This window comes from Zalophus californianus, chromosome 5 (assembly GCF_009762305.2).
Source record: "Zalophus californianus isolate mZalCal1 chromosome 5, mZalCal1.pri.v2, whole genome shotgun sequence".
In the NCBI taxonomy this organism is placed as follows: domain Eukaryota; kingdom Metazoa; phylum Chordata; class Mammalia; order Carnivora; family Otariidae; genus Zalophus; species Zalophus californianus.
The window spans coordinates 21469327-21487345 of NC_045599.1; the positions used below are offsets into that span (position 1 = coordinate 21469327).

The following is an 18019-nucleotide window of genomic DNA, read 5'->3' on the forward strand; positions in this document are numbered from 1 at the left end:
CTATGCGCGGTATTACAATCAGGGTAACAGAAACGTACTGCCCTGGTCAATCCATGGAGTTATGTATCATTATGAAACTTTAAGCTGTAGAGGAAATATGTGTATGTAATCAAGTTCTATGTATCTGTGTTATTAACTGTATTATATAGAATTAAAGGGGAAGGACCTCCTGTTAATTATCTTTATAATCGTCACAGCACCTCCCATAAACGTTTCAGCTACAAAGCGCATGATAAATATCCATTAAAGCCATAAAGATGAATCAGTGAATACAAGAATGGGTACATATCACATCGGAAAGAGGGAGAAGCCACTGGTGGTTGAACTTGTGGGAGCATGAGAGCTTTGGAATGGAAGGAAAAAATCAAATTCGTAAGATACTGTGAAATAAGAATCAACACATCTTGGTCATACATGGATTGTAGGATTTGCAGGAGGCAGCGAAGGTGAGATTTAGAACCTGCTCTGTGAAAGCATTGGAGGTGTCATTGCACCTATGAAAAAGAAAAGGAAGAGAATTGATTTGAGAGGGAAGAGATTAGTGTGGTTACCCCATCGTGTTCCTAAGATCAGTTTGAGAAATGGGCCTGGTGGTGTTTGGGAGCGCGGAATCAGGAGTCTCCAGCATGACGAGACGTGAAGAGGTGAACTCTCTGAGGGAAAGGCTGTAAAGAGAAAAGAAACCAGCCTTCAGGTAACCCAGCACCCTCTCATACATGTACATTTTGTCCTGATTCTTTCCTTATTATTTGATGAAACTTGGCAACACATAATTGTGTGTTTTGTTCGCTATGGATAATTCCCAGGGTCTAAAACCCTGCCTTGCTTAGGGCATGTGCTGGATAAATGACTGTTGATTGAGTACACTCACCTGACAGGAAATGAAATGGCTAAATACGGACATCAGTGAGGGAGCGGGGAGAGCGGACGGAGGGACAGGCACAGGGCACGTTTGTCTCTAAACCTAATGCAGTTCAGCTGCTGCAGAAGTGATGAGAGCAGGGCACCTGGGTGGCTCAGTGGTTGAGCGACTGCCTCCGGATACCGGAGTCCTAGGATCGAGTCCCGCCTCGGGCTCCCTGCTCAGCAGGAAGCCTGCTTCTTCCTCTCCCACTCTGCCTGCTGGTGTTCCCTCTCTCGCTGTGTGTCTCTCTGTCAAATGTCTTTAAAAAAATAAATAAAACAGGGCGCCTCGGTGGCTCAGTTGGTTAAGCGACTGCCTTCAGCTCAGGTCATGGTCCTGGCGTCCAGGGATCCTTGGGCTCCCTGCTCAGCGGGGGGTCTGCTTCTCCCTCTGGCCCTCTTCTCTCTCTTTCTCAAATAAACTCTTTAAAAAAAAAGAGAAGTGATTAGAGTAACCTCTAAAAGACTTGCTAATGAGGAGGGAAAAGGAGAGCGAAAGAGAAGGAACATGACGGAGAATTTTTTTCTCCCAACTGTATATTTTTTTTTCCCATGACCTTCTAGAAAGAAGGATTGACAGCCATAATCTTCTTATTGGTACATTCCAAGTTTTAACGCCAGATAATGATTCTTGGAGGAAAGGTAAAAGAAAGTGCAATAGTTGTGACAAGAACAGAGAAAGGAATATAAACTAAAGTGATCCAACAAGGGTGCAGGTGACACGTTCTGTATTTTCAAAACCTGCTTGAATGGAAATGGGGAGAGGAACATGAGAGTCAAGGACAGAATTCCTGGTGGTAAGGCTGAGTAGGGCTCATTGGAGGCTTGCCTTATCTCAACCCCACCTGTACCAAATGGACTCAGCCGGAGCCTTGTGTCTCACAGTGGCAGTCTGTGGGGCTGTGACTTGAGCCCTGGCCTGGGCACCTGCCAGAAATGCAGACTCTCAGGCCCTGCCCCAGGCCTGCTGAATCATTAGTTTTCAAATAAAAGGAGGCCTCATTTTAATGCAGCCATTGTGCTTCTGAGAAGTCATACAGAAAATAAAATTAAGGAAAATGAAATCATTTAAAATACACAAGGGGTGCTTGCTATTAAAGGAATCCCGTGCATCAACCTTTTGGAAATGGATAATTCCATGAATTATCTGTTCCTTCTTCATATCACCTTTCCCTGGTCTGTGAGTTTACATGTTGGCTTCTGCTGGGAATTCTGCTAAAGAGGACACCAAGGAAGAGAAGCCATTCTTTGCCCATCCCCTTGGGGTGGAACACAGAAGTGGTAGTAATTGAAGCAGTGAGTCCTGAAGTGAGCAGAGATAAGGAATGATGATTATTATCATATCTGATTAAAGTAACAAGATCATTTTGGCAGATAGAATGTAATGAACCACTTTGGAATGTGTCCAAGTGATGATGGCTTCCCCACCCCACCCCCCATTCTTTGACCTTAAATTAAATCTTGCTGGGATTTCTCCCTGGATGATATTTAATAGGTTAAAGTCCCAGTGATGATATGTTTTCAGTGTCTTTGAGAAGATTAAACACACAAGCAGGAGGTGAAGAGTTACGCATCTCTGTGGTGAAAATAGTGTAGAATTGAGATCAGATTCCCTTTATACCACAGTTTGGCACCCGTTGTCTGCTTTAGAAGCTTTAGATGTTCTAATGACATCTGAGAGGTGGCATGGGACAGGATGGTGTCTGGGGGCCCCAGGGTTAGTGCTGGCTCTAGGCTGACCCCTAGCACAGGGAGCTCAGTGTTGCTCATTTGTGATAAAAACAGGATTGGACAAGGCAGTCAAGGAGGTTCCTTCCTGCTCTGACTTAAGAGCAGCTGCTGAGGAACATGGAGGTGTGAACAGTTAGCAGAGGCCTGGAAGCGGGGATACAGACCCAGGGGATGGGTTAGCCTGGTGATGGGTATTAAAGAGGTCACATTCTGCGTGGAGCACTGGGTGTTATGCACAAACAATGAATCATGGATCACTGCATCAAAAACTAATGATGTACTGTATGGTGACTAACATAACATAATAAAATAAAATTAAAAAAAAAAAAAAGACCCAGAGGAGGCTGGCCTGTTCTCAGAGATCTTTCCCTTTGTGATGCAAGCACACAGCCTCCACAAAGTGGCCCCTTGAAAAGTGAACAAGTTATTTCTTCAACCGTAGGTGGGTATTGAGCAAATTAGGTATAGTCAGTTACGGAGTATTTGGCTGTCGTAATTTGAAGAATATTCACGATTTACTAACCTGCTTATGATACATTCAAGTTTAAAAGTAATTTTCAGAATTATGTGTGTAGTGTGATTATATTATAAGAAAGCCAAAAAACTAACCTAACACAAAAAGCTAAAAAACCCCTGAGGACTGTAAAAAGTCAGCCAGATGCTATTGGTGGTTGTGTAAGAGTTAGAGAATTCTCATTAATGTTAATGTTTTCCAAATTTTGTCGTGTGATTAGAATACCATTAAAAATGGGGGGGGAACATCAGGCTCAGGAAGGAGTCTGGTAAAGTTTCTCTCTCCCTCTCCTTCTGCCCTTCCCCATGCTCTCTCTCTCTCTCAAATTTATAAATAAACCTTTTTTAAAAAAATAAAAAAAAAATGGGGGGGGAGAGAAGAGCAAGATTGTATGGAAAAGAAAAAGAATGTATAAAAACCAACAGAAAGGAAATTTGGTGTGAAGAGGCTTAGAGCCCTTCTCCCATAGACTTCACCAGAAGCCTATTTGTGATCAGTGTGCAAAGTAATTTGTTTTCAGTCACTTCTGAACTGAATTTGAGGCTCTGAATAATTTTAATCAGAAGAGTCAAGGTGGAAGAGGGCATAGTACCTTTTGTGTCCGTGTTTCCCCACAACTGTACGTATTTCTCCGTTAGAGCCCTGTTGTGTTATTTCTAGCATCACATGCTGGCCCCTCTTGAGAGCTCTTTGGGGGCAGAAATTGCAGAGATGTTCAAATAACTGTTTGTTGAATTGGAATCCTAAATGGTTTGATTACCAAGAGCCTTTTTTCTATCCGAAAGCCAGAGAAGCGTCCCTCAAATGTGTGCTATTGGCGAACGGCAAGTGGCAAGAGAGAAAATTCATATACTTGAGCACTTTCTCTCATTTAAGCAATCCTCCAGACTGCTAGAAATTAGTGAAAACATTTCTCGTGTTTGCCTATGGAATCTGTTCTCCCATCCACATTAAATGGGATGTGTTTGGCCGGGATCCCTTCATTGATTATCTCTTCTGCTCACCAAGGCAGACAGACCTTAACCATCATAACATGGCCTTTGAAATTTTATGGCAATGATGCATCAAGTTTAGTTCCAACGAACCAATTTAGTTCTGTTAAATTAGTGCTGTAGAGCCTTGTAGAACATTTTTGTCATCCACAATCGGCCTTGATTTAGAGTGGTTTCTTTTTTACTCCTCTAGCACGTGTGGGCAATAGCTGTGTTTTGCTCATGGGTAATACAGGACTGCACCTATAAGCAGAGGACATTCATTCGCTTTGCTCTGCACTGAAAATGGGATAGAGAAATAATGCTGCAGGCCTCAAGGTTCAGCTATTTACAAGCAGCTGGATAGGCGGGGAAAAAATTGCTGAGGAAGTCTTGGAATTTGCGTTAACCTGAACCTCAGAACAGTGCTAGAGGTCAGAAGACATTAATACCTTATTGTGATATTTCATCCCAAGAATCTTTATATTTTAACAGTGGCCTCTTTTCCCTTAAAGGAGTTATATCACAGACGTGGGGGTTTGCATCCCCTACACTCATCTGAACCTGCTCTTGTGGGTAGCCTCCGGTGGCATACAATAGAGAAGGAAATAGTCACCTAAAATGTATGTAAGAAATTCAGAATGCCAAGTGGGAAGGAATCTTCAAGACCATCCATGATTCTTTGGTTTTAAAATGTTATACTCAAAACCGAGGGAAGGAAGATTATCTGCTAATGACCGTCTAGTTTCTCAGCGTCGGATCAGGATAACCCTGTCTTCCGCTAATCAGTGATCTTTTCAGTAGGGCCTATTGCATCTGCCTAAGATTTGTGGAGGATCACTAAAAATACCTAGGAATCAAGTTGCAATGACCCAAAGAATGAGATACACAATAGTGTGAACAGTTTGATTATTTTATAGATTTCCTATTGAAGCCAAGGCACATAATAGCTAATAGAGGCTACTTGGAGAAAGAAATCCCACTGTTGGGGAGCCCAACACCACATAGCTTTTCAAATGAGAAGGTTCTACCCTATTTCTAACCTGAATTCTTCATGCTGACATTTCAGCCTCATTCCTTCTGTACCTTCTCTAGTCGATAGTTCCTAATAATGAAGTTGGTCTATTGATTTGCTGCAAGTGAGTCCATAATTGTGGCCTGTTTTGTTTGCTAGTGTGAATTAAAGATTTTAGTGAAAATCTTTGAGATTGTTAAAGAGAAGAAGATTAACTTGTTCCGCCACGAGGATTCTCCGGGTTTTCCTGTAGGTAGGAACTCTAAGCTCTTGAGCATGTAATGGATGCTTTAAAATGAAGAACTATGACATTGAACATTGAATGCTCTTTATGTTTTATGGATGTTTTCCACCTACATTCTCAGGCCCTTAGGATTGCATACTTTTACTTTAACAAGAAGCTGTTAGTGAAAATGTATTGGAAACCAGGCTAAGCAGCAGCAGGCTCTGGATATGTATATTTCAGGCTAATTGTTTCAGCGATATGTTTAGAGACTTTGTAGTTTTTATTTAGAGCTTGTATATATCCTCCCAGTGCCTGAGAAGTAGGGCAGGCGCACAAAACCAAATTAATTCAAGTTCCAACCTGAGAAATATGTTCTTTCTGATTTTCCAGAATCTGTACCAAAATGTACTGTTATGAATATTCACATGGTCTCTGTACTTATTATTTGCATACAGATTTAGATCGAAAACTTCTTGTGAAAGGTCTGAGTTAACCCTGCACCCCTGAGATGAGGGGATGGAATTAAATACAGAGCAGTATATGGTGATCATGTTTGTAAATTTAGGATTATCAGAATTTATGGTGAATGGTAAAGAGAATTCTTTTATGAAATTCAGAACATGAACTCTTGTCTTTTAAATGTATTATTAATATTGGTCCTTTTGGTGCTCTGGGTCATATAAAAACATGGAGATTCTCTATTAAAAGTCAGCATGGAGTTGCCAATGAAGATAATTTAGCCTCTGATTTTTTTTATATACGTGGTATATCATGAACGTAAGAATCAGAAATATTGATTCCTTATCCTTCTTCTTTTTCAGCTACTCAGTGACTGTGCAAGAGTCATACCCACATCCCTTTGATCAAATCTACTACACCAGCTGCACTGACATTCTGAACTGGTTTAAATGCACACGGCACAGGTAATCGAAGCTCAGATATATTTATGAGTTTGGCTAAGTGGGAAGTCCTTTAATGCAGAGACATTAAACATTTGAGAAGATGCATCCATTCATCTCATGAGTAGTTACTGAGTGCTTGCTATCATCCTAGCCTTGTTCCAAACCATAGGAGATACGGAAGAGCAAAACTGCTGCCTGTGCCCTTGAGGAGCTTACAGAGAAAGGGTCTACTCGTTACCATCATTTGGTTAGCAAGAATTCATGCAACTTGTGTGTGGTGCATAAACTGGGGAGACGCTCTTGAATATGGACATCACTAGGTATCGAGAGACTCATATTCCAGCGTATGTTTCTACTTGAATATCTGACTCAATTTAGACTAACTTAATTTTTTTTTTTTTTAGAGTGAGAGAGCACATACACGCATGTGCACAGGGTCAGGGGGGTGGGGGCAGAGGGAAAAGGGAGAGGGAGAGAGAGAATCTTTTTTTTATTATTATTTTTTATTTTTTTATTTTTTTAAAAGATTTTATTTATTTATTTATTTGACAGAGACAGCGAGAGAGGGAACACAAGCAGGGGGAGTGGGAGAGGGAGAAACAGGCTTCCCGCTGTGCAGGGAACCCGATGCGGGGCTTGATCCCAGGACCCTTACATATGTAAGGGTCACCAACTGAGCCACCCAGGCGCCCGGGAGAGAGAGAATCTTAAGCAGGCTCCACATCCAGTGCAGAGCCTGATGTGGGGCTTGATCTCATGACCCTGAGATCATGACCTGAGCCGAAATCAAGTATTAACGGAGTTACCCAGGCACCCCTAGACTAACTTAAATTTGACCTCAACTTAAGACACATATTTTTTTTTCTATAAATGTGAAAACAGAAAAGAAAAATATCTTAAATATTAACGTTAATATGGAAGGGAACCTTGATACCTTACTTTTATTTGTAAAATATTTATAGTGGTGTGAGTGATGGGTCTAAATGTGACATCTGTTGATTTATGCTGCACTAAATGTTATGCTCAATATTCTTTCTTCAGACAAGCTTTCATTGTCCACTCCATCTAATCAATAAACTGTCACACTCTCTTCCCTTACTCCGGCCTTATTTTTCATTACAACATATAATCGTTACCAGTAATTATATGACATATTTATTCGTTTAATGTGGATCTGTACTTAAATTCTATAGGTCTGTCTTCCCCAGTAGAATATACATTTCTTGAGGGCAAGGCTTTATATTGTTTTGCTCACTGTGGGTTGTTTTCCCAATGCTTAAAGCCGTGCCTGGAATATAGTAAGTGCTCAGTAAACATGTGTTGTATAAATCAATCAATCAATCAATGAAACTTTAGTTAAATGAGGGTCATTTGTCTATATATAACCTATTTTATAGTGGGATGAGACTGTATTGTCATAGGTTTTTCAAGGAATTCTCTGAATTCTTCTTTTAAAACATGTAAGTAAATGATAATTAGATCAGTGTCATATCTGAAAACTTTTTAAAAGATTTTATTTATTTGAGAGAGACAGAACGAGAGCATGAGCAGGAGGAGGGGGAGTGGGAGAGGGAGAAGCAGAAGGAGCCCCTCATATCGGAAATTAATTGATACTTCCCGAGGTATCTCAAGATAAGTGAAATAGGAAAGTCATGAAACTTCTGATCCCTTGCAATAAAGTATAGGTTGGCCTAAATGGGCAATTTTAATATATTCTTAAGCAAAGGGGCACCTGGGTGGCTCAGTTGTTAAGCGTCTGTCTTTGGCTCAGGTCATGATCCCAGGGTCCTCAAATCAAGCCCCGCATCGGGCTCCCTGCTCAGCGGGAAGCCTGCTTCTCCCTCTCCCACTCCCCTCTGCTGTGTTCCCTCTCTCACTGTGTTTCTCTCTGTCAAATAAATAAATAAAATCTTAAAAAAAATAAACTACCCCTTTAAAAAATATACATATATATATATATTCTTAAGCAAGAAGATAAGAGTTAGCATAATATTGTTCAAGACTGAAACAAATAATACATTATATATATAAAAAAAGACATATAGTCCATGTTCCTTCTCACCTATTTTAGAGTACTTTGCTTTTCATACCTTTATTAAATATAATAAAGGTATGAAAATAAAATAAATATCAAAATATAAATTCTTTATTTCTGATCAAATTGCCGGTCAAAAGAAGTAACAATGTGACTTTTCCTTCTGTGCAGAATCAGTTATCGGACAGCCTATCGGCATGGGGAGAAGACTATGTATAGGCGCAAATCCCAGTGTTGTCCTGGATTTTATGAAAGCAGGGAAATGTGTGTCCGTAAGTAAGACCTCCATCCCTTTGTGGGCCGCTTGTGTTTCCCAGCGCTGGTTTGCACGTGTGAATGGCAGCCGAGATGGAGGCCCAGGGAGGTGGGGCAGCTTGGACCATTCCCTGTCACCCTGGGCTGCTGCTTTCCTGGTCTGTGGAATGATGGAAGTGTTGCTCTGTCCCTGTGTCCTATCAAAAATCTCCACATGAATGTCACTTGAGGAGAAAACAGATGTTATAGAAGGATAATTTAAGGCCGGATGTGGCAGTGTTAATTACCGTTTTGCAATAAATGTCTCTTTGGAAACTGGTCAAGGAGTCACTAGACCCAGGTCACAGAAGAGAACAGAGGCAGGACTTTTCCGCCGCAGCTGACCAGAGTCCCGAGGCAGCCTCTGAGAGGCCAGTGTGTTCTTTCCTGGTGCACAGAAGGATGAGGCTTGCAAAACGCAAAGGAGTTTTCACACTGAGAAACCACTCTAAGCCTGGGTCACAAAGCACACCTTCTTTGTCACTTTCTGTCTCCCCTCCCCATCTCACCAATTCATTCTGAAATGTCTCAAGGGAAGCTGGATATTTTACAATTCACTTTGGAAAATTTTGGAGTATCATGTGCGATTAAGTTTGCAGTTGAGGTTTCTGACTACTGTGTTGAGGACGTAGAGAAGAGAGATCATTAAAAAGGGGGTGTATTCAACTATTTTGGCTCTACACACAGCTAAGAGGGGCAACATTGCTTTCCGAGCTGAGACACTGGTGTTGAGTAGCATCGAGAGAGACAAGGTTCTGCTCTAAACTGAAGGCATTAGAAATGACTGGACACACGCTGGCTTAAGGATCTGCAGGGCTGGGTAATAGCACTGGGTGACCTCGGAGAAGCCTTATACCTCTTTGAGTCTCCTTTGATCTCAAGTGGAGAAAGGACTTAAATGGATATAATGGATATTGTATGTGTCCTCTTCCAATGACTGGATTCTTTTTTTTTTTTTTTTAAGATTTATTTATTTTAGAGAGAGCGAGAGAGACCGGGGGGGAGGGGCAGAGGGAGAGAGAATCCTCAAGCAGACTCCCCGCTGAGCGTGGAGCCTAATGCAGGGCTCAACTCTGGGCTTGATCCCAGGACCCTGAGATAATGAGCCCAGCTGAAATCAAGAGTTGGCCCCTTAACTGGCTGAGCCACCCAGGAGCCCCTGGGTTCTATTCTTTATAGGAACAGGGGGCAGTTCCTCGACTTTGATTCAGAACTAGGGCTATATGTAGTAATAAATGTTCGTTGAAAAAATTAGAAAATGTAACAAAAGAAAAGGACACGAAAGAAAAGAAAGGAAAGGAAAGGAAAAGAAAAGAAAAATACAGTGTGAATATCTTTCCTGGTTAGTAAATGTACTTTTGTAACATACTACAAATGTAAGTGTGTTGTTGCATTATAGATATTTAAGAAATTTCAGCTGTTGAATATATACGTGATTTCCATGTTTTACCTATTATGAACTGCTGTAGAAGACATCATTGTGGTTAAATCTTTGTTCATCCCCTTAATTAGTAGGTAAGGATAAATTCCTGGAAGTAAAATTGTTGGGTCAGAGGTTTACACGTATTTTTCAGATGTTTGATGTGTTTCCACTTTATGCTCCCACCTGCAGTATGTGGGAATGCTTTTTTGCTTATACCCTGTGCCAATTTTCCCTTTACTAATTTTTTTCTTAATTTGAATGCCTTTGATTAATAAGGATGCCAAATAAGAAAAATTACATGTTTATAATCAAACATCTTAGAGGATAATCACCAACTGATCTCTGTGGCCCAGGCTGATGGGAATTTTCCAAGGAAAGCCCTGAGTGCACACAGGGGCAGAGGGATGGGGGTGGACCCCGGCTGTCTGGGCCAGCCACTTCCCAGAAGCTTCAGGGTAACATTATCTTGGTGACCATGCTAGGGAGGGCTCACACTTACAGGAACAATGGTCAGTACGGTAAGGGAGTGGTGTTATCTCCCAAGGTTCATTTCTATTACCCAAGTGACAGAAATTATATATAAAGTCACGATGCTATTTCCTGAGGTGACACAGAGCCTGGAGGGCTATCTTCTGGTCATACCTTCTCTCCTTGAAGGCCTTGCACATGGGAAGCTAGATTTTACCGGCAAGCTGGTGTGAGGACTGTGGATCCAAGCAGGGTCAGTCGGTGTTTAGTTCTTCATGGTCCCAGCCTTCCAGAACCCAGCACCTCTGTCATTTCATTCAGTACTGTGGCCCATCTCAGGATGCTGGGCAATCCCACGACCCCATCATACCTGAATATTATAATGGGAAAAATAACTTTGCCTTGATTTTACACTAGACAGGTTGCAAGTTGTCCCCCTGACTTCTTGGATGGGTATCTCTAGCATTTGCCTCTAAAATTCTCCTTTTTCTAAGCCTTCCATCTGACCAACTGCCCTTAGAGACTGAAACATTTTTCCTTTAGATATGTTAATAGATTTAATCAGCTCTCTGTCTAGTCTCAGAGGCCTGGGAGCTATTTGGTCTCTTTAAGGGTATTTTGCATCTCTCCACTCTGATGTGTTGATTTCATAGCTTAACCCCAGAGAACAATCAAGCTTCCCTTACTTCCTTGTTCTTGGAGATGCCTCCAAGTCAATCTTCTCTGCCCTCCCCAGCCGGCACCAGTGAGGCACCCCTGTGGATAGGGAAGGAAGAGAGAACACGTGATTCTTGGTTCTGCTTTCAGAATCTCTTTTTTCAATTAGGTTTTGCTGCCAGGCACCTAGCATAGTCACCATTGTTAACTGTTTCCAGTTACCAGAAGGAATGGAAACACAGGAATCGGTTATAATTTTAGTTTAATTTTTGGTAGTGAGTTTTCCTAGAAGGCAAAAAAGGGCGATTTCATGCACATACATACCTGTATTTGAAAAAAAGTTCCCTTCAGGTAGCTGGAGTAGCTCCTTCTGGAGAGCAAGCTCCATCCTCCCATCTCCACCTACCCCTGCTTCATCGTGCCAATGATGATGCATTTCTCCTAGACTCAGACTGTGCAGAAGCTGCTGGTCCGTAGAGCACAAGCTGAGTGGCCAGGCTCTATGTCCAGAAGACAGATTATGTCATCAGACAGGAAGAACCAAAACAGAAAATACAGGGTATGGCATTGGAATCTGGGTAGGGAAAAAAAGAATGGTTGGAAAATTTTCCATAAGGAAAATATTATTACACCTGAAGATGTCTATGATTTCTTGATGAGGTTTTCACCTGTTCCTAAAAATAATTAAACTTTTACATTTATTCATCTTTCAGGGTTACTATTCTTGCCTAATCTTGTGTCTAATTACTTTTGATTTGGAGAAATTAAAATATTAATGAAGAAACGCCCGGAGGAATGAAATGGATTTAGTGTGTGTGTGTTTGTACATTTGTATGTGTATACATGATTTTTTTTTTTAGTTATTAACATTTTTTTTTCATTTGAGTATAGTTGACACACAGTGTTATGTTACTTTCAGGGGTGATTCACATAGTGATTCAACTTCTCTATATGTAATGCTCTGCTCACCACAAGCATAGCCACCATCTGTCACCATAGAATGCTATTCTGGTATCATTGGCTACATTTCCTATGCTGCGCCTTTTGTTCCTGTGGCTGATTCATTCCATAACTGGCAGCCTGTGTGTCTCTCTCCCCTTTGCCGCTTTGCCCGTCTTTCCCCCCCACTTCCCTTTGGCAACCATCAGTTTGTTCTCGGTATTTATAGGTCTAATTCTGCTTTTTTGTTGTTTATTCACTCATTTTGTTTTTTAGATACCACACGTGAGTGAAATCACATGGCATTTGTCTTTCTCTGACTTATTTCGCTGAGCGTAGTACTCTGGAGGGCCATCCATGTTGTCATAAATGGCAAAATCTCATCCTTTCCTTTGGCTGTATGATATTCCATTGTGTGTGTGTGTGTATGTGTGTGTGTGTGTGTGTGCACGTGTACACACACATGCACGCGCACATCTTCTTTATCCATTCTTTTTGTTAAGATTTCATTCTTTTTATGGCTCAGTAATATTCCATTGTGTACATATACCACATTTCTTTTATCCACTTATCCATCGGTGGACACTAGGTTGTTTCTGTCTCCTGGCTTTTATAAAATGTGCTGCTATATACATAGGGATGTAGATACCTTTACGAGGTAATGTTTTTGTTGCCTTCAGATAAATACCCAGAAGTGGAATTGCTGAATCATATGGTAGTTCTATTTTTAATTTTGTGAGGAACCTCCATGCTGTTTTTCCCAGTGCCTGTACCAGCTTGCATTCCCACCAACAGTACACTGGCTTCCCTTTTCTCCACATCCTTGCCAACACTTGTTATTTCTTGTCTTTTGCATAATAGCTGTTTTAACAGGTGGAGATGATATCTTTTTGTGGTTTTGATATGTGTTTCCCCACTGATTAGTGATGATGAGCGCTTTTTCGTATACCTATTGGCCATCTGTATGTCTTCTTTGGAAAAATGTCTATTCAGATCCTCTGCCCACTTTTTAATTAGATTTTTTTTTTTTTTTTTTTGCTATTGAGTTGTATGAGTTTTTTATATACTTGGGATATTAACCCCTTATCAGATATGTGATTTGCAATGATTTGCAAATGTTTTCTTTTATATTGGTAGGTTGCTTTTCATTTTCTTGATGATTTCCTTTATAGTGCAGAGGCTTTTTAGTTTGATGGAGTCCCACTTGTTTATTTTAATTTTTGTTGCCTTTGTTTTTGGTGTCATAGCCGTAAACTTATCGCTAAGATTGATGTTAAGAAGCTTACTGCCTATGTTTTCCTCTGGGAGTTTTATGCTTTCAGGTCTTGTGGTCAAATCTTTAATCCATTTTGAGTTCGTTTTTGTGTGTGGTAAAAGACAGTTGTCTAGTTTCATTCTTTTGCATGTGACTGTCCAGTGTTCCCAACACTGTTTATTGAAGACAATGTCTTTTCCTCATTGTACATTTGTGGCTCCTTTGTCATAAATTAATTGACCGTGTATGCCTGGGTTTATTTCTGGGCTCTCTATTCTGTTCCATTGATCTCTGTGTCTGTTTTTATGCCAGTGCCCTACTGATTTGATTACTCTAGTTTGAAATCAGGAATCATACTGACTCCAGCTTTGTTCTTATTTCTCAAGCTTGCTTTGGCTGTTTGGGGTTTTTTGTGGTTTCACACAAATTTCAGGATTGTTCTGTTTCCGTGAAAAATGTCATTGGAATTTTGATAGGGATTGTGTTGAATCCGTAGGTGGCATTGGGTGGTATGGGCTTTTTAACAATATTAATTTTTCTAATCCATAGTGTGGGATATCTGATATATTGAAGTTAGGAATATAAAAACCTGGTGTTTCTTATGCCAAATTCAGCTTATAGATGTTTCATTCATCGGTCTAACAAACTCTACTAAACACCTTGAAGGGTTTCTAACTCATGTTTTACAAATTTAAACACCATCAAGTTTTTAAAATGGAATTTATGCTTTTAAAATGGAATAAACATTATAGAGTTTGATTGTCTCGCACATTTCCATATTAAATTCAAAATTTTCACAAGGCTGAAAGATAGTTACCCTGTAAGAAAATAATTATGTCATCTCATGTTTTTGCTTTACTGTAAAAAAAAATTTGGTGTATCTTTTCAGTTTGCTGAAGTTTTTAATTAATTAATTTGTTTCTTTTGATTGTAGTAAAGAAATACATGGCATGAAATTTCCCATCTTCCTAATTTTTAAGTGTATTATTCAGTGGTATTAAGTGTATTCACTTTGTTGTGCAACCGATCCCTAGAACTTTTTCATCTTTTAAAACTGGAACTCTATACTTATTAAATCTTAATTCCCCTTCTTCCCTTACCCCAGCCCTTGGCCATCACCTTTTAACTTCTTCTTTCTGTTTCTGGGGTTTTGCTACTTTAGAGACTTTATGTGAGTGAAATCATATAGTCTTTGTCCTTTTATGACAGACTTATTTCGCTTAGTATCATGTCCTCGAGCTTCATCCACGTTATACCCTTTGCTAGAAATTCTTTTCTTAAGCCTACATAATATTCCTTTGTATTGTTTTCTGATGTTTTTAAAATAGCAGGCAACATGGTCCTTGATTACTACCTTGATGGAAGATACTGAGCCCATTGTCTACTGTGGATGTTGTATTCCATATTCCTGAAATTTGAGACCTATCCTGTCTTAGTCCTATTTTTCAGGTTAGGTTAGAACCATCAACCCGGTTAGTGTCCCTGTTTGATTCAATCTGACATAACTTTTAGTCATTAAAATATATAAATGTATTTTTTTTGCCTAACTTTACTGTGGTAATTGCTACAATTATGATTTCTTTTCATGTAATTCTTATATTTTATGACGCACATCTCTTGTAAATATTAAAATGATATCTGATTGCCTCTTGCAAATCTCACGGCTGTGTTCAAATGTGAAATCATAACCTCTACGGTCATCTTGTTGATGCTCTTCCACCTTGCCTTGATGCTGGTCCCGTGTATTGTCTGAAGCTTGCAAGAGTGACAGGTGTGTGGCTCTTCCTCCAATGTATTAATTTTCTCTATAGGATCAGCAGTCTCCAGATACTTCGCATCTTCCATCTTCTCAAACACCCCACCCCATAAATATATATATTCCATGAAAAGATGCGTAACACAAATTGGCCTAAATGTACTGTGTTCCAAGATTATATATTAACATCCATTTCTCCCTCATCGTTTTGCCTCCCTCACTGATCCTTCCTCCCTTCCTTCCTAACGACCTACCTGCCAATTCACTCATCCAATTATTAGACACTTGAATAGTTTAGTGGATGCATGAGCATCATTTTGTATCTCACTTTGTGCATATGAGTGATTCATAAGATAAATTAGATGGGATTCTGGGACGAAGGGCATGCCTGCTGTATCATGAAGGATCAGTTTCAGCTATGAGATAAAAGTTTGTTTCTTTCTCACATTGGAGCCAAGAGTTGGGTAACCCAGTAGGGGACCCAGACAATTTCTACCTTTCGCTCCACCGCCTCTAAGGTGCAGCCTTCATCTTCATATACCATTATGGATCTCCACATATCAATCCTGGTCCCAAGAAATGGTTGGAAGAGGTGGGAGAAAGAGGCAAATGGCAATGCCAGGTGTCTTTTTTTTTATTTATTTAAGATTTTATTTACTTGAGAGAGAGAATGAGTGGGGGGAGGGGCAGAGGGAGAGGGAGAAGCAGATGCCCCTGCTGAGCAGGAAACCGAACGCGGAGCTCAATCCAAGGACCCTGGAATCATGACCTGAGCTGAAGGCAGATGCTTAATGGACTGAGCCACCCACTGCCCCCGGCTGTCTTTTAAAGAAAGTTCTTTTATTTTTTTTAATTTTAATTTTTTTTAAAGATTTTTATTTATTTATTTGACAGAAAGAGAGACAGCAAGAGAGGGAACACAAGCAGGGGGAGAGGGTGAAGGAGAAGCAGGCTTCCTGCTGAGCAGGGAGCCCGATGCAGGGCTCGATCCCAGGACCCTGGGACCATGACCTGAGCTGAAGGCAGACGTTTACCGACTGAGGCACCCAGGCGCCCCTAAAGAAAGTTCTTTTAAATGGAAGTGATCACATTCCATTTCCACTTGGCCCGAACTTAGTCACAGGACTCCCTAACCTGCAAGAGCATCTGAATTCTGAATGGTCAAGGGCCCAGTAAAAATATATTTTTTATGGGAAGGAAATAATGGATATGAGGAGACAGGAGCCCTCTGAGCCACATTTTAAGATTTTTTTGATACAAATTGCCAAATTGCTGTCCAAACAGGTTGTAACAACTTGCTTGTCCACTAAAAGTATATGAGGGTTCCCACTTCTCCATATCTTCACCAACACTAAGTATTACTATTGCTTTCAACCTATGCGGGAAAAGGGTACCTGCCTTACTATGCGTTCCCTTAATTACTAGTGAAGATATTCTCTCCAAAAACATACATTTATTAGCCTTGGTTCCAAGGATGAGGATAGTCTGGGGGGTACAGTGAGACTGCTTTGTTCTTCAGAGAGTCACGGAAATGCTGACTAGGAGGAAGAGGCGACAGTGGAGAAGAAAAGGGAGACAGTCTGGCACCGGGACTTGAATAACAAATGCGAAGGTCAAAGGCCGAAGGCCCAGGCCCTTCAGAGCCTCTGACCTTCAACTGTGTTGCTGGGGTCCGTTCCCTCCTCACTGCAGAGTTTCCCAGGTCCCCCTCTCCCAAGACCTCAAATGTTTGCAGCTCTGGGGATGGTGTGGAGCCAGGGCAGCCTCTTACCTTCTCCCACAGCTTCCTCCATGAGCACTGAGGAGAGAGGAATAGTCTCTGGTCCCCTGGTAGGGAGCACAGTTTGAAGCCGTTCAAGCTGAAACACAAAGGTGCCCTGGTCCATGGAAAGGAGCTGAGACCATGATCATTATGGCGCTGCAGTTGTGGAGTATATGAGTGTTTGAGGCAGCTCTGAGTGGCCTCACCATTATCTACAAGATCAGAACTTCAGAAAGATGTGTTCAGAGTACACACAGCTGATTTCCAAACACATACTTGAAACCGACTTCTTAGCAAGTAGGAATCTCCTATAGATTTGCATTCACAGGACTAGGAAAAGCTCACAGGAAAAGCAGCTGTGGAGTGGGAAGTTGGCGCCTCTCCCTCTGTGGGAAGGACTGGTTAATCCTGGGACAAGGCTGGCCATATGTTCTCACTCCCATGTCCTAGGTCTCACCTTGGCTGATGGACAGGGACTACAGACGTAAGCCGGGCTGCTTGGGGCAGCATCAGAATGGACAAAAGACGCAGCCGGGGGCTCCTTCTCCAGGCTGGCTCCCATCATTTTGCCCCAGATGCTCAGTCTCCGGCTGGATGCTGCTGCACAGGAAGGGACCATTCTGAGAAATGTTTCCTTTGTGGTGGACTTAACTCTGCCTCCCTGTTTTTGTTAGATGGGGAAGGTCAAGTGCTTACTTCAAATTAAAGCTGTAAGGGGGGGCATTGCAGGCAGTGTGGCTTGCGAGGAAGGTATAGGAAGAGGTTTGGGGTCTGGGTCACCCACTCTATTGCCTTGTAGGGCAGCCGCAATGACGGAAGATCAGTTCCCATGGATGTGCCCTGCCTGTCTTTGGCATTCATTAAGAGAATTCTGGAACTGTAAACAAGAAGTCTTAGCTCCCACACACTGAACAATATATGATTTCCTGTTCTTAGCAGAGACGAGTGTGACAATTGATTACCGTAGCAGTGAATGAATATTCACAGCTGATTTTTAACTTGGCCAATTTTTTGAAAAACAGAACTGGTCATAGGGAAATAAGGAGCTAGAACTGGGGTTGCTGTTTATATAAAAAATAATTATTGCACAGGCACTTTATTCTTGTTTGAATGTCATGCTTCGGTAAGCGATGGTTTTTAAACCCAGATATTGGGTTAAGGGCTTAAA

The 18019-nt window shown here is 41.1% G+C and overlaps 1 protein-coding gene across 5 annotated transcripts in view; it reads left to right on the top strand.

Annotated features, from left to right (window-relative positions):
* The window catches only part of MEGF10 (multiple EGF like domains 10), a 164640-nt gene that overhangs the window by 42344 nt on the left and 104277 nt on the right, over positions 1 to 18019 (top strand). For all 5 annotated transcript variants that reach the window (XM_027607064.2, XM_027607061.2, XM_027607065.2 and 2 more), the window contains 2 exons: positions 6182 to 6283; positions 8469 to 8569. In XM_027607064.2, coding sequence (XP_027462865.2) covers positions 6182 to 6283; positions 8469 to 8569 — 203 coding nt within the window. The remainder of the gene's footprint in view (positions 1 to 6181; positions 6284 to 8468; positions 8570 to 18019) is intronic.